This window comes from Bufo bufo, chromosome 6 (assembly GCF_905171765.1).
Source record: "Bufo bufo chromosome 6, aBufBuf1.1, whole genome shotgun sequence".
NCBI classification, from domain to species: domain Eukaryota; kingdom Metazoa; phylum Chordata; class Amphibia; order Anura; family Bufonidae; genus Bufo; species Bufo bufo.
Window position 1 is genome coordinate 118,521,026 of NC_053394.1, and position 24,236 is coordinate 118,545,261.

At 47.3% G+C, this 24,236-nt stretch overlaps 1 protein-coding gene across 1 annotated transcript in view; it reads left to right on the forward strand.

Annotated features, from left to right (window-relative positions):
* Positions 1-24,236, forward strand: part of LOC121003882 (piezo-type mechanosensitive ion channel component 2-like) — a 124,138-nt gene that overhangs the window by 18,487 nt on the left and 81,415 nt on the right. Inside the window, exon 5 of the mRNA XM_040435822.1 lies at positions 23,342-23,546. Within this exon, the coding sequence (XP_040291756.1) occupies positions 23,342-23,546 (205 nt within the window). The remainder of the gene's footprint in view (positions 1-23,341; positions 23,547-24,236) is intronic.

Genomic DNA, 24,236 nt, shown 5'->3' on the forward strand with positions numbered 1-24,236 from the left:
GCACAGGTTCATTTTGAAAATGACAGGCAGAGGAAGAGGCAGGCCGTTCCGCAGGGGTGGTAGGGGTCGGGCAGGTGCACCAGGTGGAGCCTAAGTGGGAAGTGTCACCGCCAGTTCTGTTCTACCTCTTGTATGATGTTCTTTGTTTTGGTTTCACTTTCTCATCTCCTTTCCTTCTGCCAGGTGTCACTTATTTTGACTAATTGTCTTCCTTTATAATCCCTCCCATACTGCCTCACTTTGCGGTTTATACTACTTCCTGGATGAGGTGTCCACTGCTGGAGGCTGCTTTTGCTGTTTGTTCAGATAAGTCATTTACTTTATTGTGTTTCCTTGCTGGCTTGATTCTAGGTGACCCTGACTCCATCTGTATTAAGTGTAGGGAGCCGGTGGTCGTGCCCCCTCACTATTATAGGGTTTTCAGGTGTCACACAGTATTAGGTACGCGGGCATGCAATCGTCTACCATACAGACCCTTGCATGTTCATAGCAGTCAGGGAGAGCTCTTAGGGTTTTATAGGGCTCACTTATAAGCTACTTAGTTTGGGATCAAGCCAGTCGCTCGTTTATTTATATGTTCCAGCTATCTGCTAACTTCATCTGTGACATTATAAACCGCCATAACCGTCTTAAGCATGGATCCGGTTTCAGCCTTGATTGACCGCATGCAAGGTCTTTCGCTGGAGGTAGCAGATCTCCGTAAAACTGTGTCTCAGTTTCAGGTGACCGGTTCTGCTGGCGTTCATGGAGTTTGTTCCGGGCCTAAGATCTCGCTCCCGAATACGTTCTCCGGGGGTAGTGAGGATTTTGTTCGCTTTAGAGAGGCTTGCAAACTCCATTTTCGCCTACTTCCCCATTCCTCTGGTGATGAGGAGCAGAGGGTGGGGATCATCATCTCGCTGCTCAGGGATAACACTCAGTCTTGGGCCTTTTCGCTGCCGGTGGGGGCACGGCGCCTCCAATCGGTGGATGAATTTTTTGTAGCCCTGGGGCAGATATATGATGACCCGGATTGTATTGCCCTGGCTGAATCTAAACTGCGTATTTTATGCCAGGGTAAACAGTCCGCAGAGATATATTGTTCTGAATTTCGGAGATGGGCAGCTGATACTGGTTGGAATGATGCTGCACTCCGAAGTCAATTTTGCCATGGTCTTTCGATAAGATTGAAAGATGCATTCGCTTTTCATGAGAGACCAGCGTCGTTAGAGTCAGCCATGTCTCTAGCTGTTCGTATTGACAGGCGTCTTAGAGAGAGAGAGGAGACCACTCTTTCCTGTCATATTCAGCCCAAGGACTGTGGGGCTGTCTCATTCAGTGCGCAGGGGTCTCAGTCTGTCTCAATCCCCTCTGAGGAGGAGGCCATGCAGCCGGGTTTGCTTGCCTCTGATAGTAGAGGATTCAGCTCTCAGAGGAGGGTTTGTTTCTGTTGTGGGGGTATAAATCATTTGGCTAATGTTTGCCCCTCTAAAAGATTCATGGCGTTTTCTGAGGGTAATAAAAACAAAACAAAACAAAAAAAAAACCTCTAAAAACTTTCCATTTGCTACTATTGGCAAGGTTGATGTGGAAATTGAAGGTTTGCAGTTTGCTTGTAGTTCCTGTTTTCTCCTACCTGCCAGGGTGGCACTAGACAGCAAGAACATTGTTTGTGAGATTGTGGAGCAGCTGTCAATCTCATTGATAATCAATTTGCAACAACGCATGGTTTCCAGGTATGCACTTTGGAAAAGGATATACCTGTTTTTGCTATCGATTCCGCTCCACTTTCTCAAAGATCGTTAAAGGGCATAGTTCACAATATCCGTTTGACTGTGGGTGACGCTCATGTTGAGGATATGTCATGGTTCGTCTTAAGCGGATTACCTACTCCTCTAGTGTTGGGGCTACCCTGGCTCACTAAACATAACCCCACCATTGATTGGCAAGCAAGGCAAATAAATGGTTGGAGTGAGTTTTGCAGAGAGAATTGCCTCACGGCGTCTCTTTCAGAGGTTTCTACCAAGACTGTGCCATCTTTTCTCTCTGAATTTTTGGATGTGTTTTCCGAGAGTGGTGTCCAGGAGTTGCCCCCTCACCGGGAGTACGACTGCCCTATTAATCTCATCCCAGGCGCCAAGCTGCCAAAATCCTGACTATACAATCTCTCCCAACCTGAAAGAGTCGCTATGCGTACTTATATCTCTGAGAGCCTGAGAAAGGGACACATCCGACCCTCGAAGTCACCTGTTTCCGCTGTTTTTTTTTTTGTTAAGAAAAAAGATGCTTCTTTAAGACCTTGTCTGGATTTCAGGGAGCTGAACCGTATCACGATTCGTGACCCATATCAGCTTCCTCTGATCCCGGACCTGTTTAACCAGATTGTTGGGGCTAAAGTTTTTTCTAAGTTGGATTTAAGAGGGGCATACAACCTAGTCAGGGTCAGGGAAGGGGACGAATGGACGGCCTTCAATACCCCTGAGGGTCATTTCGAGAATTTGGTTATGCCCCTTGGTTTGATGAATGTCGTCTTCCAACATTTTGTGAACAGCATTTTTTATCATTTAATGGGGAAATTTGTACTGGTGTATCTAGATGACATTTTGATTTTTTCTCCTGATTTCAAGACTCATCGGGACCACCTATGTCAGGTCTTGCTGATTCTGCGGAAGAATAAATAATACGCTAAACTGGAAAAATGTGTGTTTGCAGTTCCGGAGATTCAATTTCTTGGTTTTCTTCTCTCCGCTTCTGGTTTTCGGATGGACCCTGAGAAGGTCCGCGCTGTGCTTGATTGGGAGCTTCCTGAGAATCAGAAGGCGCTGATGCGGTTTTTGGGTTTTGCCAATTATTACAGAAAGTTAATTTTGAATTATTCCTCTGTTGTTAAGCCACTCACTGATATGACTAAAAAGGGGGTGGATTTTTCCTCGTGGTCGGTAGATGCGCTTCCGCTCCCATTTTGGTACAACCTGATGTCTCTCTACCTTTTATTGTTGAGGTGGATGCTTCTGAGGTGGGTGTGGGTGCGGTCTTATCTCAGGGTCCCTCTCCTGCCAAATGGCGACCGTGTGCCTTTTTCTCAAGGAAACTCTCCTCTGCAGAGAGAAATTACGATGTGGGAGATAGGGAGTTGTTGGCCATCAAATTAGCTTTTGAGGAATGGCGCCATTGGTTAGAGGGAGCCAGACACCCTATTATGGTGTTTACCGACCATAAGAATCTGGCCTACTTGGAATCGGCCAAGCGTCTGAACCCGAGACAGGCCAGATTGTCTTTGTTCTTTTCTAGGTTTAATTTTGTTGTTACGTTCCGCCCTGGGGTTAAAAATGTGAAGGCGGATGCCCTGTCACGTTGTTTTCCGGGAGGGGGGAACTTTGAAGACCCAGGTCCCATTTTGGCTAAAGGGGTGGTCGTCTCTGCTCTTTATCCTGATTTAGAGGCAGAGGTTCAGGCAGCCCAGGCAGAGGCTCCTGATCTTTGTCCTCCTGGGAGGTTGTTTGTGCCTCTCGCTTTACGACACAAGGTTTTTAAAGAGCACCACAATACTGTCTTTGCTGGGCACCCGGGGAGTAGAGCCACAGTGGATCTCATTGCTCGGAGATTCTGGTTGCCAGCTCTTCGTAAGACGGTTGAGGGTTTTGTGGCAGCCTGCGAGACCTGCGCTCGTGCCAAGGTCCCTCATTCACGGCCATCGGGTTCTCTCCTCCCGTTACCCATTCCTTCCCGTCCTTGGACGCATCTGTCCATGGACTTCATTACGGACCTGCCTCGTTCCTCGGGGAAGACTGTGATTCTGGTGGTAGTGGACCGTTTTAGCAAAATGGCACATTTCATTCCCTTTCCTGGGTTACCCAATGCTAAGACGCTGGCGCAAGCGTTTGTTGATCATATCGTTAAATTGCATGGCATTCCTTCGGACATCGTTTCTGATAGGGGCACACAATTTGTTTCCAGATTCTGGAAGGCCTTCTGTTCTCGCTTGGGGGTTCGGTTGTCGTTCTCTTCTGCTTTTCACCCGCAGTTGAATGGTCAGACCGAACGCGTCAATCAGAATCTGGAGACATATCTGCGCTGTTTTGTGGCAGAGAATCAGGAGGATTGGTATTCTTTTTTGTCCCTTGCTGAGTTCGCTTTAAATAACCGTCGCCAGGAGTCCTCTGATAAGTCACAATTTTTTGGTGCATATGGGTTTCATCCGCAGTTTGGGACATTCTCTGGAGAGGGGTCGAGATTTTGATCGTCTTTGTCATTTATTTGGCAAAAGATTCAGGGTAATCTGAAGAGGATGAGTGAGAGATATAAGCGTGTGGCGGATAAGAGACGTGTGCCTGGTCCGGACCTGAATGTTGGTGATCTGGTGTGGTTGTCTACAAAGAATATCAAACTGAAGGTTCCCTCCCTGAAGTTGGGTCCTAAGTTTATTGAGCCTTACAAGATCTTGTCCGTCATCAATCCCGTTGCCTTCCGTCTTGATCTTCCTCAGACTTGGAAGATCCATAATGTTTTTCACAAGTCCCTATTAAAACCTTATGTACAACCCACTGTACCCTCCTCTTTGCCTCCTCCGATTTTTGTTGATGGTAATCTTGAATTTCAGGTCTATAGGATTGTGGATTCTAGCATTATCCACGGTTCTCTTCAGTACCACGTTCATTGGGAGAGTTATGGTCCTGAGGAGAGAATTTGGGTCCCAGTGGCGGACATTAAGGCCACTCGTCTCATCAGGGCTTTCCATAGGTCTCATCCTGAGAAGGTGGGCTCTGAGTGTCCGGAGTCCACCCGTAGAGGGAGGGGTACTGTCACCGCCAGTTCTGTGAGAAGATCTGGCAGACGTTCTCTACCTATTGTATGATGTTCTTTGTTTTGGTTTCACTTTCTCATCTCCTTTCCTTCTGCCAGGTGTCACTTATTTCGACTAATTGTCTTCCTTTATAATCCCTCCCATACTGCCTCACTTTGCGGTTTATACTACTTCCTGGATGAGGTGTCCACTGCTGGAGGCTGCTTCTGCTGTTTGTTCAGATAAGTCATTTACTTTATTGTGTTTCCTTGCTGGCTTGATTCTAGGTGACCCTGACTCCGTCCGTATTAAGTGTAGGGAGCCGGTGGTCGTGTCCCCTCACTATTATAGGGTTTTCAGGTGTCACACGGTATTAGGTACGCGGGCATGCAATCGTCTACCATACAGACCCTTGCATGTGCATAGCAGTCAGGGAGAGCTCTTAGGGTTTTATAGGGCTCACCTATAAGCTCCTTAGTTTGGGATCAAGCCAGTCGCTCATTTATTTATAGGTTCCAGCTATCTGCTAACTTCATCCATGACAGGAAGTTGGAGAAGGTGCGTGCGATTACGTCAAATGATGCACCAGAGTTGGTTGAGTGGCTCACTCAGCCTTCAGCTTCTGCACCCTCCTCATCCTCTGCATCTGCACTCTCCTCACTCTCTGCTGTGTGCACCCCCAAAGACACCACCACGACCAGCACCACCAAAGCCCCTCCACTCGAGTCAGAGGAATTATTCACCCATCCATTCCCAGACCTTACAGATGCACAGCCATTCTTGGCATAGGATGAGGAAGAGGAGGTAGCAACGGCCGCCACCCATCGGTCTGACGACAGTACCCAGATAAGCCCAAGGAGAGTGGTCCCTGCTGTTGCTGCCTACTCCGAGATCTCTAATGTCAGTGGTGGTGAAGGTGACGATGATGACGTGTCGATAGACGTCACGTGGGTGCCCACAAGAGAGGAAGAGGAGGGGAGTTCAGAGGGATAGACGGAGCAGCAGATAGGGAGGAGAAGGAGGAGAAGCAGGCAGAACTCGAAGTGCACCGGAGGCAAAAAGCAGACTGCAAATGTATCTGGAGCGAGCTATCCACCATGCACGGTCACATCTTGCGCTCCCAGAACACCGGCACATGGCTCCGCAGTGTGGGCTTTTTTTAACGTGTCAGCTGCTGACAATAGTGTTGCCATCTGCAGCCTTTGCTGTCAACGCATAAGTCGCGGTAAGCCCAACACTCACCTAGGAACGACCACCTTAAGAAGGCACCTGGCCTCCCATCACCGAGCCTATTCGACATGCCAGGTGAGACGTTGCCATGCTGTGCTGCGGCTGTTGTGCCTGGAAGCCAAGAGCCACACCGGTCCTGCACTGCTTTCAGCTTTGCGGTCACAGTCAGATCAGTGGCTAACCCCGCTCAATTTGACAGTTGGTAAAGTGGTGTGCGACAACGGTGCCAATCTGTTGAGCGCGCTGAAACAGGGCAAAATGGCACACGTCCTGAACTTAGTCGTGCAGCGATTCGTTGCCAAATACCCCGGGGTCCAGGACGTTTTGCGGCAGGCCAGGAAAATCTCTGGCCATTTTAGAAGATCTTACACGGCCATGGCTCGCCTTCCTGACGTTCAGTGACGACACCACCTGCCCGTCAGAAGTCTGATTTGTGACAGCCCGACACGCTGGAACTCCATCTTGTATATGCTTGATTGGCTTCTCCAGCAGCAACGTGCCGTTAACGACTACCTGTACAAACTCTGCAGCAGGACAGGTTCTGGGAGCTTGGTTTTCTTTTCACTGTGCCAGTGGCTGCTCATGCGCGACGCACACAGACTTTGCGGCCATTTGATGAGATCACCAAACTGGTCAGTTGAAGCCAGGGCACCATCAGTGACATCGTACCTTACGCCTTCTTTCTGGAGTGTGCATTACGTCATGTCATTGATCAAGCCATCGAGGAGCAGGAGCTGGAAGTCGCAATGCTGAATGAATTCCCAGGGAGGCTACTCCATCTGAGGCAAGTCAGCAGGAGTGAGAAGAGGAGTCGGAGGAGGATGGTGGCTGGGGGGAGGAGGAGGAGCAAGAAGAGCAGGCTTTGAGGGGGACTTTAAACTTTTCGGAGATCCCTGGTGTTGTCCATGGCTGTGGGGAGGAGACCGAGGACTTTCTCACTGAGCTACATTCCCTCATCTTGCAAGGCGCATTGGATTATTCTTTGCTTTATTAACAAATCTAAAGCTTGATGTGACATTATGTGCCAGAGATGCACCAAGTATTGGCCAATTTTACACCAAATTCTAGGTGCAATCGCATTAGTAAATGTGGGCCTATGAATGCGTCTTTGGCCTTTATAATAAGCTGTATCTCTGCTAGACGATAATTTAATGAATATCTGTGAGGTTATGATTGGGGTTACTAATAATTGTGTATATTCTTGCTTTGCTATTTGTACCTTCTCCACAACATATCAAGTATTATGTTGCCTCTCCAGAAGGGAGAGAATGCAGCACTACAGTTCTGTAATCATTTGTCTTTTTCATCAAACCTGCAACACATTCAACAATGCTCCTTCTGGGTCAAGACGATTAATCTGTGATAAATTATTCTTGCCCCAATGCCAGTGCCGCACTGCATGGCAGATCAGTCATACATAAATTATCAGAAGTAGGTGACCACTAGTGATGAACAAATTTCTTGAAATTCAGTTTGGATTTGATTCGCCTGAATCGGTAAGTCAATTTGATTCAGGTCTGAATAGATTCAACCCAAATAGAAAGTGCTCATATTGCCCTGAAAAGTTGTGGATGTCATTCTGGGGGTCTTCTAGGACAGTATACAACTCATTGCCAGCATTACTAATCTTAGAGTGACAGTGCCATTTATGGCTATGCCTAAATTCTTGGCTGCTGGTGGTAACATGCAGCATCTTTAAAAGCAAACTACACTGTAGCCAAAACAATTGCCGCTTTTTGGCAGCAAATGCCTGCCGATGTGTATACACAGACATTGTCTGGGGTCATTTGATCCTCCTTCTTCGTCTTTCCTGTCTTCTGATCTGGAAAATGGATAATACCATTTTGAGAAAGTGGTCTGAATTAAATCAACAAAAAAATCTGATTTGGATTTCACCTAAATTTTTGGAAAATGTTTTGTCGAATTTGCTCAACTCTAGTGATAAGTTTAACAATTATAGGAGTTCCATGGCTGCCATTTCCTTCTCTCACCATTACTACTAAGGGTCGGTTTAGTTTACAATGATTTCTTGTGCTATATTATAACCATGATCAATCTCAGCCTACAATCATCATTGTGAAAATAATTTTAAAGAGGGCCTGTCACCACTCCAGACATGTCTGTTTTAATAGCTTGATGCATCCCCCATGTAATAACTATTCTGGAGCATATATTCTCATGTCTGTATGTTGTCCCATTCCTTTATTATTTCTACTAGAAGTTATGAATGAATTGCTAGCAGTCTGCAGTAAGGGTACAGAGGGGTGTTTTATGGAATTTGGGAACATTTGGCTGTAAAAAGTTTAGTTTCTTCCAATAAAATGTTTCTTTAGCCCCAAATTTTTCATTTTCACAAGGGGTAACAGGAAAAAAAAGTACCCCCTTAATATATTCTTTAAGGGTGTAGTTTCCAAAATGGGGTCACTTTTTGAGGGTTTCCACTGTACGGGTACGTTAGGGTCTGTTCAAATACAAAATGTTGCCTATAAACCATTCTAGCGAAATCTGGCTCCAAAATCTATGTGGCGCTCCTTTCCTTCTGAACACTGCCACGTGCCCATAGAGCAGTTTAACGCCACATATGGGGTATTTATGTAAACTGCAGAATCGGAGTAATATATATTGAGGTTTATTTTGCAGGTAACGCATACTGTGTTGCAAGAAAAAATTGATTAACAAAAATTTATAATTAATTTAAAAATCTACCAAAAAAGTTAAATTTTGAAATTTCACCTCTATTTTCCTTTAATTCTTGTGGAACACCTCAAGGGTTAACAAAGTTTGTAACATCAGTTTTGAATAAGCAGACATATTGCATCACTTACAGAAGGGGACCAAGTGTGCGGGACCAACTGGTCAAAAGCCATTTCTTGGCAGCTCCAACACCAGGAACATGGCTGGACAGTTGGGTGCGTGGTAATTACAGATGTTCATGATTAGGTTATTGGGGAATTCCCTCGGGTCCTCTATTCTCCCCCATTAACCTCACACACCCTTACCCTACCTCGTTACCAACCCCCCGCCAAAAATGACACAGAGCCGCATATTGGAATTAAATGGCCACAGAAGCCTTTTATTAATACAAACATAACATGTAACATATATAAACATATCTGTATATACCTAGACCTGACGAAGGAGGTCCTAGAAGCCCCGATTCCAGCTGGTGCACCAAACACCTGGCTCAAGCCACCTTGCCTCCAGCCGTATCACTCCAGCTCGGAGACACCGAGTGATGGTCACCCCACAGAAATTAACCAACTTTCCAAACCTGGGAGTCCAGCCCCACCAATTGAGGCCCTCCCATCCACAAACACCAAGCCCTACCACTGTCTTCCAGGACCTCCTACCGCCACAGACGCGCAACTTGACCTTTACCTCAAGCTTGCGCGCTCTTCCACACCCCCAAAGCTCGCTCGATCCCCCCTTGCAGACCCAAAGACCACAGATCAATGCCCACTGCATTGAGGTGGACCCCGTCCGCCCTCCAAAACTCACCAACTCCTGGCTCTAACTCAAAATGCCGTACCACAACTGCCCCATTCCGCGCCACAAATTTTCCAACCGCCCTATTAACTTTAATGCGGGCCTTGTTTATCCTCTCCACCGATCGGGCCTCCCGCCAACGCCGTCTAGACACGATGTCCGACCACACCACTACCATCCCGGGAAACAACGACCACAACCGTAACAGGTCAAACTTAATATCCCAGATTAATTCTCTCACGGCTTCATGCCCAAATCGTTCCCTCCAGCATGCAGCACCAATACATCCGGAGGCCGGTCCAGCTGCACAAAGCGGTGAACCTCCCTCAAAACCCCACCCCACAACATACCTCGGTAACTCAGCCACCGGATGGCCACCACCTCCCTATCAAAGCCCAGCTGCCGACCGTTCGGCCGCACATCGGCCCGTAACGCCCCCCAAAAAATGAAGAAATGCCCGATAATACACACCAGAGCCGGGGGGACACCTGAAACAAGACAAACATAACAACCGCATTAATGCCGAAGCCCGCAACCCGCATCCCTTACAGACTGCCCAAACGCACATAGGATCGAAACCTACCCGATTCCCACCGACCTATCCTCTTAATAACCTCCTCACTCATACCCCGACGGGCTGCCTCCGTCGCCACCCCAATCCGGAACGAGTGACCCGTGTAACACCGCGAATCAACCCCCAATTCCCTCAAGCACCTCTTCAGAACCGCCATGAACTGGAAGCTGGATAAAAATGACCCATCCGCGTGCTGCAAAAAGGGGGCTGCCTCTTCCCACCTACCCCCGCGATACTTCTGCAGGCAAACGACCGGACACATCGAGCAACCCGGCACTGCGAACAAACAAACACTGCACCCTCGCCCCTCCTGATCTATCTTGGGCCTACGCAGCCGGACCACCACCCTGTCCTGAAAGATATCCACATCCACATCCCGTAACCCCCCCGGCACAACTAACGCTCCTACTCACCAATTCACCCAACCTAAACGCCCCGAAAAAGGCCAACGAAAATGCCGACTTAAACAAGCTTACCTCCCTCCCAGAGCTACAGGCAACCTCTAATCGCCCCCCAAGATTTAACAACAGCTCAAACGACACCGGTAGCCGCCTATCCTCCGTCCGCCAACCCCTCCGCCAACCCTTCAACAGCTGCCGAACCAAAAAAGCCTTGGTACAATCCACCAGCCCCCGCAGCTTGAAACCAAAAGCCAAGCCCGACATGCACCTGTTTACCTGAGCCACCGACCACCCTTCATCTTTCTTGCACCCCAAAAACAACACCAAGGGAACTTCACCCGCATCCACTCCCAGCATGCCACACCAACTCACCCAACCATCCCAAGCCTCAGCATACGCTGCCCACGTACCGGCCGTTAGGGAGACCCTTAATAGCCTACTCACAGTACCTCCAAGATCTCCCACAGCAGCCCCGGACACTCCAACCCGGCGACCTCTGCCTCTGGCGCCAGCTGCCGAAAGCGCTCCCACTGCGAACGAGAAAGAGCATCTGCAATACCGTTAGAGACCCCCGGCACATGAACCGCTACCACCCACACATTCAACGCTAAACAACGCAATACCATATGCTGCAACAACCTAACAACCGGCGGGGATGAAGCAGACAAATTATTAATGGCCTGCACCACCCCCAAATTGTCACAATGAAACCTCACCTTTTTGTTACGAAACTTATCCCCCCACAACTCCAGTGCTAGCACAATAGTAAAGAGCTCTAACAATGCCAGATTCCGAACCCAACCCCTTACCCCCCACGACTCAGGCCAGCGGTCCGCACACCACTGCCCGTTGCAGTAGACCCCAAAACCAACTCCCCCCGCCACGTCAGAAAACAAATCAAAATCCACACTATCCACCACATCCCCCAAAACCAACGCCCTCCCGTTGAACTCTGACAAGAACCTAGCCCACACTTCCAAATCCCTTCGCAGCTCGCGCCCCAAACGAATAAAGTGATGCGCTGCCGTCACCCCCGCAGTCGCCGCCGCCAACCGCCTGCAAAATATTCGCCCCATGTGCATAATACGACATGCAAAATTTAACTTCCCCAACAATGATTGCAAATCCCTCAAACGAATCTTAACCGACCTACCCGCCCTGTCGACCTCCGCCCGCAAATCCCACAACTTATCCTCCGGCAACCTACACTCCATGTCCACCGTATCCAGAACAATCCCCAAAAAACTCAACTCAGTCGTAGGCCCCACCGTCTTCCCTTCTGCAAGCGGCACCCCAAAGGACGCAAACACCGACTGTAACGTAGAGAGCAACAGATGACATACCCGCGAATCCGCAGGACCCAAACACAAAAAATCATCCAGGTAATGGATGACTGACTTGCAACCCGAAACTTCCACCACCACCCACTCCAGGATAGAACTGAAGGCCTCAAAATATGCGCATGACAAGGAACAGCCCATCGGCAGACACCTATCCACGTAAAACACCCCATCCCAAAAACACCCCAATAGATGTAAGCTATCTGGGTGCACCGGGAGTAAACGAAAAGCCGCTTCAATGTCTGTCTTCGCCAACAAAGTCCCCGGACCTAAACGCCGCACCCACGCCACAGCCGCGTCAAACGAGGTGTAGACCACTGAACACAATTCAGGATCAATACCCTCATTGACCGACGCCCCCTTTGGAAATGACAAGTGATGGATCAGCCAAAACTTGTTTGGCTCCTTCTTTGGCACCACCCCCAACGGCGAAACCTTAAAATCCGAGAACGGCGGACCCTCAAACGGTCCATCCATACGCCCCAACAACACATCCTTTGCCAGCTTCTCTGACACCACCTCCGCATGCTCCCCTGCCGAGAGCAAATTCCTACCCGTAAAGGGTGTCGGCCCTGGGTCTGACGGGATACGAAAACCAAACCTAAAACCATCTAACAATAACTGAGCCGCAGGCCGAACAGGATACTTATTTAAAAACGGCTCCATCCTTTCCACCCGTACCGGTGTCAAACCCTTTTCCACTACATTCCCCCCCCCCCTCGGAAACATCTGGACGCCCCATGAGCCCCGCCGCAGGAAGTGCACTCGTGCTTGAACTTGCACTTCGCCCCGAATTTACAGTTCCCTTCATTAAAAAGGAAGCACAAACCCTTCGCCGCAGCCGTTGACATCCCCGACTGCCCTGCCCCGTTACCTGCATCCCCCCGAAAGGACTGCCGCCCCGGCGGCATCACCCGCACCAATATCTTTGTGGTCCCACCGCATGTTTGGGCGGACCGCTTTCCTCTGCCTAAATTGCTCGTCATAACAAAGCCAGCCCACGCCCCCATACACCCGATACGCCTCCCCGATCGCGTCCATATAACAAAACAGCGCAGAGCAGCACTCCGGCGCTTTTTCCCCAATGATGCTCGCCAAAATGGCAAACGCCTGCAGCCAGTTGGAGAAGGTACGCGGAATCAGCCGATACCTGCGTTTTTCATCCAACTGAAATCTCTCTAGGGGCAACAAGGAAAAAATCTCCATATACTCCCCCTTCCAAATGCACTCCTTCACCTCCTTCTTTAAATGCGCCTCCAATGGGCCCTCGAAACACACATATACCTCTCCTTGCGCCGAGTCATCCACTTTCCGCCGCTCCTCTTCGCCCCCCGCTTGGGTCTGCACCGATACCGACTCCCCCCCCCCCGCACCTGCGTATTAGCAACCCCTGGCCCAACCCTCACCGGCACCGAAGGGGCCCCCCCCCTCCCCCCAAGTGGGCAATGGGGACAACCCTGCTCCCCCAAGACCGGCAACCCAACCCGCCAAGCTACCCAGCAACTGACTCAGCCCCCCATCCAACTCCCCGTGGCTCCCCCCTGCCCCCACCCCCCCATGGGCGCTAACTACCGCATGTGAAGATCCCACCGAGGTCTTACCTGGCTGCCCGGGCGCTGTGAACCCTGCAGACGTCACTCCTGACTCCAGCAGATCCATCCCCAGCAACGAGATGTCCTCATGCGCCGACACCACTGCTGACCCGGATCCCCGCACCCCAGCCTCCACGGTGCGCACAATGATGGTGAAGATGGCTCCTCCTCCCGCTGCTGCCTGCCAGTACTTGCCACATCTTCTTCTGCATCCCAAGGCCTGGGCCCCTGCCGACCAGCTGCCAGCCCAGCCTCGTGTCCACACCGCCTCACACTCCCCCGGCCGTGCAGGCCTCCCGACACCCACAGAGGGGGGGGATCCTGCAGGTCCCGATCCATCGCTGCACGCTGGGGAAGGCAGGGGGCGGGAACCCCTGCCCTGCTCTGAGCTCCGCCGAACTGTGGGATTCCTCCCGCGCCGGGAGGCTGACGCTGGAGCTTTAGCCGTGCCTCCCCGGCGTGGAGGGTCCATGGAGGGACTCCCAATCCGGCGCCGAGCCCGTGGGGTCTCGCTCGGGCTAAGGCGCGCCGGCGGCCGTGCCTGACGCGGCCATCTGCCCTCCGGCGCCGAGCTGGAGGTGCCCGCTGCCTCCCCACCAAGCAGTCCCGATACCTGCGCCTCCAACCACTCCGGGCCGTGCGACTCTGCCGCCTCCCTCAGCCTATCTAGGAGGGCCTCCATAACAGGTAAGCTAGCTTCTCTACCTCAGCTTTTCCTACCTAAAATGGCGCCCGAATTCCCGCTTCACCCCCTTAAAAACCTTACCGCTCCGCCCCTCTCCTTAACCCAACCCCCTCCCCACTTAACCTTTTCCTGCCCACCTCTAGCCTGCGACTACCCCTGACGTCCCCTCGTCCACAAACCTATCATGGCAGCCTCCCCTTAGGCTGTCGCTCTAGTACAGCTGCACTGGATGTGTGGCATGCAAATACATGAAATGCAGCAAAACATTTGTGAGTAATAACACGGGGAGAAAATAAGAAATCTGGGATTTTATCAATTGTAGATCCAAAGGGTTCATTTACAAAATAACCTGTTTATGTGGCAAAGAATATATTGGTAAAACGAAATGAGTAGGGGAACATCTGGGTGATGTAGCAAATTCAAGGGACACTACGGTCTCACGTCATGTGAGGAGTGACCATGAGGGAAGGCCAGAGTGTCTTTCATTCATGGGTATTGAACTGATTAAAAATCCAATTAGAGGAGGGATCAGAAAATACTCCAATGTGAGGCCAAGTCGATTTATTATCTTAAAACTGTACAGCCTAACGGACTGAATGAGCAGCAGAACTTTAGCTGCTTCATTTGATGAGACAGGCATGTGTCACCGTCCTTGTGACATTAAAATTGTCCCCCCAAACAAAAAACATTCGGTGATCCTACTGTACATCCACTTTTACTGTTTGTGATCTGCTGAGTGTGTAACGAGATTATGTATAGTGTGGTTCTGTTGCACACTGAATAGATCGAACACAAACCCACCCCCCAAAAAATAGGGGGTGCTTAGCGGTATTACTATTACAGGAAGTAGGGGAGGGGTGAAAAAGCGAGGCAAATTCAATAAAAGGGATGAGACGCAGGTCTGTGCTCTCCCCACTCGGCTACACCAACGGTGAGGCGGCAAGATGTATGGGACACTTCCCTACATCTAGACACAGCGGGACCACTGTCGGACTGTGTCCACCCCTGTTTGGGAGTTGATGTGATACTTCACTAGTAAGTAAGAGGTGGTTTAATGTGCACTATTTGTATGGTGTTTATTTGACTGAATCCTGTGAAGAATGGAGTACTGGTAGTTATTATGTTTAGGCAGCCCCCCTGAGGCTAGCATCGGATCATCTCATGCTCCGTGGCGCTCCCGTGCCCTGCGCTAAATCGCGCAGGGGCACGGGCTCTTTTGTTTTCAATAACACACGGCCTGGCGGAAACTTCCGCCCGGCAGTGTGTTCAGTGATGTCACCGGCTCTGATGGGCGGGCTTTAGCTCTAAATCCCACCTATCAGTGCCGGTGACATCAACGGGGTTCCTGGCAGCCCCATGTAGAGCCCCGGTACGTACCGGATCTCCAAAAAATGCCTTTGCCCTGCGCAATTTAGTGCAGGGCAAAGGAGAGCATCGGAGCATGAACTGCTCCGATGCTCATGTCAGGGGGGCTGCCTGGGTGAAAATGGAGGTATGTCCGGGTTCAGCTCTGAACCCGGACAACCCCTTTAACTAGGGTCACTAGTATATTGCTGCTCTTTACACTTGCAAGCAAAGCACCTGTCCTCAATATTCTTGTGTTTTAAGGATACTCCTTTATCACACAACTGATACTCATCTGCAATCTGCACGTCTGGAGGCGGTAAGACTGTATCTTACTAATTTTGTGATCTGTCCTCAGGCAACTAGACTGGATCTGAGGATATGACAAGATAATAGTAGGGTGTGTTGATAGCGGTTCAGTCTTTTTGATCTGCTCACTGTTTTTGGTGTTGTTTTTAACCTTATTGATCTATTATTTTACGGCATATCTAGTAAAAGTTATATTTTAGAATATGAGAATACCCTGTCCACAGAGAATTTTTTGAAATGTTGATTGATAACCATTTTATGAGGTATTACTATCTGTCTTAAAAGTAGACAAATTGAAATTGAGAAAATTGTGAATTTTTCCACATTTTTGGTACATTTTGGATTATTTTTTAAATAAAGGTGAAATATATTGACTCAAATTTACCACTGTCATGAAGTACAATGTGTCAAGAGAAAACATTTTTCAGAATCGCTTGGATAAGTTAAAGCGTTCCAAAGTTATTACCACATAAATTGACACATGTCAAATTTGCAAAAATTGGCCTGGGTACTGAAAGGGTTAAAAATAACCTGTCATCAGAACAGGCACATTAAGCTATTCAAATCTTCACACTGGTCACACTGCCAAGGTTCAGAAACTGTTTTTCTTCAGTTGCCTAATAAGTTTTTTTGTGTGAAAAAGTGGAGCGTGGGGCGTGGACTCACTAACGGAGTCACTGGGGCGTGGAGTCACTAAAGGAGTCACTGGGGGGTGGAGTCACTAGTAGAGTCACTGGGGCATAGAGTCACTAGCGGAGTCACTGGGGGGTGGAGTTACTAGCGGAATCACTGGGGCATAGAGTCACTAGCGGAGTAACTAGCAGAGTCACTGGGACATGGAGTCACTAGTGGATTCACTGAGGTGTGGAGTTACTAGCGGAGCCACTAGGGCGTGGAGTCACCAGTGGAGTCACTGGGGCGTGGATTCACTAGCAGAGTCACTAGGGCGTGGAGTCACTGGGGTGTGGAGTCACTAGTGGATTCACTGGGGCATGTCGCTGCCTGAGACGAGTTGCGTAAGTCATGCTGGCAATCCTTCCCACCTCGCTGTTACAGCCACCCATTCTATTCTGCAAGTCAGGCCATTCTAAATCTGGCACAGGTGGAGAAGCACTCCTTCACATGGCCAGACGCTGACATGCCAGATAGAAGGTCCGGGCTGTAAAATTCACATTCAGGGCCATAATTACAATTAAACTGAGAAAAACTACCATATGTCATAACTGCTCTGTAATAATACAGTGTAATATTCACTATATAGTTTGCACTAGCCAAAAAACATTAAGTAAGAAGGATTCTGTTTGACACGCTATAAATGTAAGTGGTGGTGCTGTGACTCAGATGGGAGGTGAGGATGGGAGGAGTGGTAGTGGCAATGAAGGTGGTAGTAGTACTCATAGCTCAGGGTCGCTAGCTCCACACGTGCGCTCCCTAGAGCTGTGCAGTGACTGGAGGATGCACAATTTCTTCCCTTGGGGCACACCCTGGTGCTGGGGCTCCTGCCTGCTGGTAGTTGGCGTGCCTTTGATGGTGAATGGTTTGGCTTGGTGGAAGACAGGAGTGCTGAGGCAGAGGCTGACAGATGGTGGAGTCAATCATGGCTGCAGGTAGCAATAAATAAAGTCTTTCTTTAATAAATTGAAGATGGGAGTAGTAGTATATACAGCAGTAAAAGGCACATATACAGTTGCAAGAAAAGGTATGTGAACCCTTTGGAATGATATGGATTTCTGCACAAATTGGTCATAAAATGTGATCTGATCTTCATCTAAGTCACAACAATAGACAATCACAGTCTGCTTAAACTAATCACACACAAAGAATTAAATGTTACCATGTTTTTATTGAACACACCATGTAAACATTCACAGTGCAGGTGGAAAAAGTTTGTGAACCCCTAGACTAATGACATCTCCAAGAGCTAATTGGAGTAAGGTGTTAGCCAACTGAAGTCCAATCAATGAGATGAGATTGGAGGTGTTGGTTACAGCTGCCCTGTCCTATAAAAAACACACACCAGTTCTGGGTTTGCTTTTTACAAGAAGCATTGCCTGATGTGAATGATGCCTCACACAAAAGAGCTCTCAGAAGACCTACGATTAGGAATTGTTGACTTGCATAAAGCTGGAAAGGGTTTTAAAGGATCTCCAAAAGCCTTGCTGTTCATCAGTCCACGGTAAGACAAATTGTCTATAAATGGAGAAAGTTTAGTACTGCTGCTACTCTCCCTAGGAGTGGCCGTCCTGTAAAGATGCCTGCAAGAGCAAAGCGCAGACTGCTCAATGAGGTGAAGAAGAATCCTAGAGTGTCAGCTAAAGACTTACAAAAGTCTCTGGCATATGCTAACATCCCTGTTAGCGAATCTACGATACGTAAAACACTAAACAAGAATGGATTTCATGGGAGGATACCACAGAGGAAGCCACTGCTGTCCAAAAAAACATTGCTGCACGTATACAGTTTGCACAAGAGCACCTGGATGTTCCACAGCAGTACTGGCAAAAAATTCTGTGGACAGATGAAACCAAAGTTGAGTTGTTTGGAAGAAACACACAACACTATGTGTGGAGAAAAAGAGGCACAACACACCAACATCAAAACCTCATCCCAACTGTGAAGTATGGTGGTGGGGGCATCATGGTTTGGGGCTGCTTTGCTGCGTCAGGGCCTGGACGGATTGCTATCATCGAAGGAAAAATGAATTCCCAAGTTTATCAAGAAATTTTGCAGGAGAACTTAAGGCCATCTGTCCAGCAGCTGAAGCTCAACAGAAGATGGGTGTTGCAACAGGACAACGACCCAAAGCATAGAAGTAAATCAACAACAGAATGGCTTAAACAGAAGAAAATACACCTTCTGGAGTGGCCCAGTCATTGTCCTGACCTCAACCCGATTGAGATGCTGTGGCATGACCTCAAGAAAGCGATTCACACCAGACATCCCAAGAATATTGCTGAACTGAAACAGTCCTGTAAAGAGGAATGGTCAAGAATTACTCCTGACCGTTGTGCACGTCTGATCTGCGAATACAGGAAACGTTTGGTTGAAGTTATTGCTGCCAAAGGAGGTTCAACCTGCTATTAAATCCAAGGGTTCACATACTTTTTCTTGCAACTGTATATCACAATGTAAAGCTCCATTCCCACTACCGTATGGCCGCCATGCCCATGTTTGCGGATCGCATACAGTGGGTCCACAAAACATGGGCACTGGCCGTGAACTCTGTACCTCAGTATGGACTCATTGACTTAAATGGGCCCGCAATCCACGAGATATGGCAAAAGATAAGACATGTCCTATCTTTTGCAGAGCAGAGGCATGGACCTGGAAGCCCATGGAAGCGCTTCTGTGGGCTTCCAGGTCAGTGCCTCAAAAAGTTATTTTTCGCCATATCTTGCAGATCGTGGACCCAATGGGTACACACTGCGATGCATAGTTCACACAGCGGGTGCCCATGTTTGCAGACCCTCAGTTTGCAGTCTGCAACACGGGCACGGCGGCCATACTGTTGTGTGAGTGGGGCCTAATCCTCTCCCAATATAAGTATATAGACAGGAACAATAATGGTAGCTGTAGTTCTCCCTGGCTCTCTTTTCCCCTAAACATAGAAACATAGAAACATAGAATGTGTCGGCAGATAAGAACCATTTGGCCCATCTAGTCTGCCCAATATACTAAATACTATGGATAGCCCCTGGCTTTATCTTATATGAAGGATGGCCTTATGCCTATCCCATGCATGCTTTTAAACTCCTCCACTGTATTTGCAGCTGCCACTTCTGCAGGAAGGCTATTCCATGCATCCACTACTCTCTCAGTAAAGTAATACTTCCTGATATTACTTTTAAACCTTTGCCCCTCTAATTTAAAACTATGTCCTCTTGTAGCAGTTTTTCTTCTTTTAAATATTCTTTCCTCTTTTACCTTGTTGATTCCCTTTATGTATTTAAAAGTTTCTGTCATATCCCCTCTGTCTCGTCTTTCTTCCAAGCTATACATGTTAAGGTCCTTTAATCTTTCCTGGTAAGTTTTATCCTGCAATCCATGTACTAGTTTAGTAGCTCTTCTCTGAACTCTCTCCAAAGTATCAATATCCTTCTGGAGATATGGTCTCCAGTACTGAGCACAATACTCCAAATGAGGTCTCACTAGTGCTCTGTAGAGCGGCATGAGCACCTCCCTCTTTCTACTGGTAATTCCTCTTGCTATACACCCAAGCATTCTGCTAGCATTTCCTGCTGCTCTGTGACATTGTCTGCCTACCTTTAAGTCTTCTGAAATAATGATCCCTAAATCCCTTTCCTCAGATACTGAGGTTAGGACTGTATCACTGATTTTATATTCTGCTCTTGGGTTTTTACGTCCCAGGTGCATTATCTTGCACTTATCAACATTAAATTTTAGTTGCCAGATTTTTGACCATTCCTCTAGTTTTCCTAAGTCCTTTTCCATTTGGTGTATTCCTCCAGGAACATCAACCCTGTTACAAATCTTTGTGTCATCAGCAAAAAGACACACCTTACCATTGAGGCCTTCTGCAATTTCGCTGATAAAGATATTAAACAATATGGGTCCCAGAACAGATCCCTGAGGTACCCCACTGGTAACAAGACCTTGGTCTGAATATACTCCATTGACTACAACCCTCTGTTGCCTGTCCCTCAGCCACTGCCTAATCCATTCAACAATATGGGAGTCCAAGCCCAATGACTGCACTTTATTGATAAGCCTTCTATGTGGGACAGTATCAAAAGCCTTACTAAAGTCTAGATAAGCGATGTCTACTGCACCTCCTCCATTTATTATTTTAGTCACCCAATCAAAAAAATCAATAAGATTAGTTTGACATGATCTCCCTGAAGTAAACCCATGCTGTTTTTCATCTTTCAATCCATGGGATTTTAGATGGTCCACAATCCTCTCCTTAAGTATGGTTTCCATTAATTTCCCCACTATTGATGTCAGGCTTACTGGCCTATAGTTGCCCGATTCCTCCCTACTACCTTTCTTGTGAATGGGCACAACATTTGCTAATTTCCAATCTTCTGGGATGACTCCTGTTGCCAGTGATTGGTTAAATAAATCTGTTAATGGTTTTGCTAGTTCACCGCTGAGCTCTTTTAATAGCTTTGGGTGTATCCCATCAGGCCCCTGTGACTTATTTGTATTAATTTTAGACAGTTGACTTAGAACCTCTTCCTCTGTAAAGACACATGCGTCAAAAGATTCATTAGTCTTCTTTCCCAACTGAGGTCCTTCTCCTTCATTTTCCTTTGTAAAAACTGAACAGAAGTATTCATTGAGGCAGTCAGCTAGTTCTTTATCTTCTTCCATATACCTTCCGTCTTTAGTTTTTAATTTGGTAATTCCTTGTTTTAGTTTCCTTTTTTCATTTATGTATCTGAAGAATGCCTTATCGCCTTTTTTCCCTGACTGAGCTAATTTCTCTTCTGCCTGTGCTTTAGAAGCTCTTATAACTTGTTTGGCCTCTCTCTGCCTAATCTTATAAATTTGTCTGTCATCCTCGTTTTGTTTTTTTTATAATTCCTAAATGCTATCTTTTTGTTTTTAATGATTTTGGCCACTTCTGCTGAGTACCACAGTGGTCTCTTCCTTTTTTTGCTTTTACTGACAAGCCTAATGCAATCTTCTGTTGCCTTCAATAGTGCCACTTTTAAGTAGTCCCATTTCTTCTGGACTCCAATGAAACTGTTCCAGTCTTATAGGGACTCGTATACCACTAATCTAATTTTAGAAAAGTCAGTTTTTCTAAAATCTAAAACTTTTGTTTTTGTGTGGTGTGACTCAGTCACTGTACTTATAGTAAACCACACTGACTGGTGATCACTAGATCCCAAGCTTTCCCCTACAGTAATATCAGATACCAAATTCCCATTTGTGAATACTAAATCTAAAATGGCCTCCTTCCGGGTTGGCTCCTCCACTACTTGCTGTAGAGATAATCCCAGTAGGGAATTTAGAATATCTGTACTCTTGGCAGAACTAGCTATTTTGGTTTTCCAGTTAACATCTGGAAGATTGAAGTCTCCCATAATGATAACTTCCCCCTTCAATGTCATTTTAGCTATTTCCTCAACTAGTAGATCATCTAATTCTTTGACTTGGGTAGGTGGTCTATATATAACACCTACACGAGTTACCTTATGATTATCAAGCTGCAAGGTAACCCAAACTGACTCTAAATTGTTCTCGCTAACTTGTATCAAATTCGATTTTATGCTATCTTTCACATACAGGGCCACCCCTCCCCCCTTCTTGCCTTCTCTGTCTTTCCTGTATAGAGAGAACCCTGGTATTGATATATCCCAGTCATTACTCCCCTTGAACCACGTCTCAGTAACAGCCACTACATCTATATTCTCAGATGCCATTATAGCCTCAAGCTCATTGATCTTATTCCCTAGACTGCGAGCATTTGTAGACAAGACTCTGAGCTTGTCATTTCTTAACCTTTGTGCTACTGGCCTCTTCTGGCATTGTTCCGGGGCGCAGTCGGACTGCTGGATTATCACTCTTTTGCCCCCCTTTCCTAGTTTAAATGCTTCTTAGCAAATACTTGGAACTGTTCACCGAGGACATTCGTTCCCTTGAGAGAAAGATGCAAACCATCTTTCTTGTACAGTTCTTTTCCATTCCAACAAGAGCTATCATGAGACACAAATCCAAACCCTTGGTTCAGACACCATTCACCAAGCCATACATTGAATTCCTTAATGCGCATCTTCCTGTCATGCTGAAGGTTATGCACAGGCAAAACTGCAGAGAATGAAACAGTTGATGCAATAGTTGCCCGATTCCTCCCTACTACCTTTCTTGTGAATGGGCACAACATAAAGACACTTTGAAGTCTATCAACAGAACCACAGACATGCAATTAGTTGCTTACTAACTCTTTCTGCTCTTCCTGGGCTCAGGGGTGCAGATTTACGATACAGATAGTCAACAGTGATGGCCAGTTCGCAGTGTTCGCCAGCGAACACACATGCAGGCTGCTATCTTAACTCACAAGTCCGGCAATGCACAGGTAAGCCCTTACCTGTGCCTGTGCCGGGAGCCAGTCTGAAACAAATGCGGTCACTGGGAGCAGTTCCGGCGGCTGTTCTCGGACTGCCTGCTCCCGGTGACCGCATTTGTTTCAGACCGGCTCGCGGCACAGGTAAGGGCTTACCTGTGCATCGCCGGACTTGTGAGTTAAGATGGCAGCCTGCATGTGTGTTCGCTGGCGAACACTGCGAACTGGCCATTACTGATAGCCAGTCCTACTCAAAGTACAGTAGATGCCGGAGACAATAATCCCTTCTCTGAACCTGGATACTGGTAGCATTGTCTTCTCCCTTGCTCTGCTCAGACAAGGATTCTCAACTAATTAACTAACCAGGGGGCAGGCCCAGCCCATCACCCTGGTAACCTAGACAGTTTGCCAATATATTAACCCTCTGGTTGCTATAAAATACAATAAATCACAAAAAATGTTTTTAACTCTTGTAATAATAATTAACAGTAGTGCAGTAGTCGTTCTGGAGAACTGTAGTGGGAAGACAAGCTACAATAAAAACATTTTATTACGTTTTTATTAATCTGATTTATTTTACCTCAGGAATCTGAGACAGAAAGTGAAACGGAAGAAAGTGAGAATGAGACAGATTTTTCCACAGAAGACACTGTGGATAAGGACACCAACGACACTCGAGCAAAACTCATCGAGAAGGTTACAGCCTTCGTTTCTGCAATGAAGATTTTGTTTGAGGCTCTGTTTACGACAGCCGGAAAAGTGGTGGTTACTCTTCTACTTGGCCTGTCAGGTAGTTTCTGTACACAAAATAGCATTTTTCATGTAATTTTTTGGTGTTGCATGCTCCAGCCCCCCCTCCCCATAGCATTTAGGATGGATACACTACACATTTGCCTTGTGGATTTGCATGCAGTGTTTTACAGTATCAGTACAATGAGGATTTTAAATTGGCAAGATTTCTATTTCCATTTCCCTTTGCAATGCATGGGGTTAGGGAGGGTCTTATGAAGACCAGTTTTTTTTGCAATGCTCCATGGGAAAATAATATCGAAAGATGTATCTCCCAGGGAAAGAGAACCATATCGCTAGCGCCACCTTTTGGAAGTGGCTCGCTGTGAGTCAAAGTCTGACTTTTTCACAAACCTTGGAACCTGACAAAGCAAATTGTGGTTTGGCTATTTTCCCTTGGAATAGGGTGAAATCTACGTTAAAAATCCATGGAAAATCCACCTCGACTGGTCGCAACCTAACATTGAATTATCTATTATCTGATTTACTGTACGTCTATGACTGGAATTACTTTATTACTTTTATCACTGCCTAATAACAAAGCTGAAATCTCCTCCACTGAATATGAAGCAAATGTTCCATTTTAGGTTGTGCTTCATAAAAATGCCCTCAACCCCTAGATGACCAATGCAGACATCATTAAACATTTATAGAACATTTTATGAAAAATAATTAGTGTATGGAACCTTTT